We start from the raw sequence: 2,925 nt of genomic DNA, 5'->3' as shown, positions 1-2,925 counted from the left end.
TATATGTATATTTATATTGTATAATTTTATTAGTGAGAATAGAATATCCATGCGTTAATAGTAGAGAAATAAAAATGAGCATTTACAGGAAGTGGAAAACGATATTAATAATTTTGATCGTAATGTTTTCGATTTTGAAGAAATTAATGACATTTCAGTAGACAAAAATACTAATTTAAATACCTCACCATGTAGGCAGATAATTTCTAAATGTCACCAAATAGATGACCATTTTCCAGTTTTGTAATATATTGGGATATTCCATCGGTTTGCTCTTTCGAGGTTGAAGCAAAAAGTGCGTTCATACCTCCAGAGTTCACTTCTGCTGACGATGCAAAAATCTCACGATCGATATTCGATGCATCGCTAAGTGTCGTATTCAATGCAGCTGCAGATTTAATGCATGATAATATCGAATTGGAAAAAGAAAAATTAAAAGTGTCTAAAGAAAAATTACAATTAAAAAAAGAAAAGTTTGCATATTTGAAAAATATTTGTTATAATTATAAATATATCTTAAGTAACATTGATAATAATATCATGCTTTTAAAAAAAGAAGTTGAAAAAATAGCACCTTCATATCTTGTCACCTCAAAATGGTACAGGACTTTTTGATTCAGTATAGGCTGTTCTACCCACGTATGACAAAAAATGCGGTAGTCGCCGAACACCCTGTATATGTCTCATTTAAGTATTGTTTATTAAAGTATTCATGAAATAATAATACAGGTTTATTCAAGTGATAATAGTGCAATGGTTTATTATAAGACAAACGTTTTCGTAAATATGCGCTCATTTAAGTATTGTTTATTTAAGTATTCATGTATGTAATAATACATGTTTATTTAAGTGATAATAGTATTATGTTATTAGAATTGTCGAACATAATAAATTTTTTTTTAACGTTAAAATTATAATGGTCTATTATTTTGGAAGTATGTATGAATGATCCGTTCGCGAACTTTATTTCCATTTTCCATTGCTGCAACTTCATTTATTCTTGGAAGTTCTCTATCTATTTCATTGTAATACGACTCCGGTTCTGGAAGTCTCCACCGAATAGCGATATTATGCAAAACACAAACGGCATTAACTATCCGAGCTTTAAAATTAAAAATATATAGTGCTTACATTAATATATGTATATATAAATATGTCATGACGTTATGCAGCTATGTAAATTTGTCTGGATAGGCCTTAATGTCTTAATCTTAATGCTATAAAAAAATGTCTATATATGCATATAGGGTAAGGTTGCCGATATCGCACCGGCTCCTAGATCGCACTACCTCGCCTAAAAAATCAGTTATTTTATTCACACACTTTCTTACGGATTATTTACAAACTACAAGGTATTTCAACGCTGCTGCGTTACATTTGTGACATGAAATGCAGTAGGAGCCTCGTTATTTATGTAAATAAAAAAATCGTGATAGCGTTGCTGTTTTTCAACATATTTCATAGCAGAAATATAAAAAAATGTAAGTTAAATAATCTACTTTTCTACAATTTGTCGTGTTTGGAACACTATTAGAATTAGATTAATTGAATTAAAATTTTTTTAACAATCTTGTTTGTAAATTAAATAAATAAAGTTTTACAAAATGCTACTGTTTCCTAAATCGCACCACAATGTAGTGGCCTAAATCGCACCGTGCATATGGCAACACGGGACGTACACATAACCACAATGCATGTCGGTGCGACATAACCATAACCTCTACAATAAGCATGTACGTTTGGCGGACCAAAGATCTTTGAAATCATTTCTTTCAGGTGAGTGAGGTTCACAGATAATTTCTACATATATTTTACTTATATTTTTTACACTTTATTTCTTTTTTTATTATGTAAAAATATATATTATAAATGTATATTGTAATAGAAGTGCGATTTCAACAACCTATGGTGCGATTTAGGCAACGTATTTCCAAAATCGCACTATTTACAAGTATGTAAAAAATCTTCATTTAAAATATTATAATAATAGAAAAAAAATCTGAAAAAATTACATATGAAAGGGAAAAGCTTGCAGTTTATTACGCCGCAAAAAAATTGAGAATATCCTTCTTACTTTCCGAGTTATAAGCCATTATATGAAAAATGGAGCGATTTCGGCAACCTTACCCTACATATATATAATGCTTTTATTATATTAATTGTACCTGCAACTTCTGGTGTATAATGTAGGGCTCTCTCTTTTCTAAGGCATCGCCACCTTCCTTTTAAGACACCTATGCATCGTTCTGCACAAGAACGAGCGCATACATGACGCTGCGTGTATCTTGCTGATGGTGTACCTTCAGCTTCATTTAACTTAGGTGTCATCAAATATGGCAATAACGGGTAAGCACTATCACCTGCAAACAGGCAATATATGTATAGTTTATTATATACAGAAAAAGAAATTGTTGTCATAATTGAAACAAATGAAACTATTTAAATGTGCTATTACCTAAAAGACAAGCATCTTTTCGCCCTGCAGCATACATCTCTTGCAAATGATTAGATACATGAGAAGCTCTCCAAAGCTCTGGCATCATGTGTTCTTCTACCGTGTGCAGCGTTTACAGTAAAAATTGTACCCTCGTAATCCGACACCTATAGATTTACAAATTTAACATTAAATTCCTTTGTAAAATATATCATGCACTATAAATTAATGTAACATTATTATGTAATTAACATTATAAATAAAGATAATGTTATACGAACTATAAGAACATTCAGTGAATGATATAATTTTCGGTTAATGTAGAGGTGTTCCCTCTCTGCATTTGGTGGAACAATCGCTATGTGAGTCCCATCGATTGCTCCTATAACACCAGGGAATTGTGTACGTGTCCAAAACCTATAACATTAAAATAAAATGTATTTACTGCATAATTATGTGACTATTTAAAGAATAATAATTAAATCTTATAT

The 2,925-nt window shown here is 30.7% G+C and overlaps 1 protein-coding gene across 1 annotated transcript in view; it reads right to left on the bottom strand.

Annotated features, from left to right (window-relative positions):
• Positions 1 to 2,540, bottom strand: part of LOC108759355 (uncharacterized) — an 8,425-nt gene extending 5,885 nt beyond the window's left edge. The window contains exons 1-2 of the mRNA XM_018504737.1: positions 2,456 to 2,540; positions 2,301 to 2,360 (exon numbers count right to left, since the gene is read on the bottom strand). Of these exons, the coding sequence (XP_018360239.1) occupies positions 2,301 to 2,360; positions 2,456 to 2,540 (145 nt within the window). The remainder of the gene's footprint in view (positions 1 to 2,300; positions 2,361 to 2,455) is intronic.
• Between the last annotated feature and the right edge of the window lie 385 nt (positions 2,541 to 2,925).

This window comes from Trachymyrmex cornetzi, unplaced genomic scaffold (genome assembly GCF_001594075.2).
Source record: "Trachymyrmex cornetzi isolate Tcor2-1 unplaced genomic scaffold, Tcor1.1 scaffold1805, whole genome shotgun sequence".
In the NCBI taxonomy this organism is placed as follows: domain Eukaryota; kingdom Metazoa; phylum Arthropoda; class Insecta; order Hymenoptera; family Formicidae; genus Trachymyrmex; species Trachymyrmex cornetzi.
Note: the sequence above shows the minus strand (reverse complement) of the source record. Positions and strands in the feature narration are given on the sequence as shown.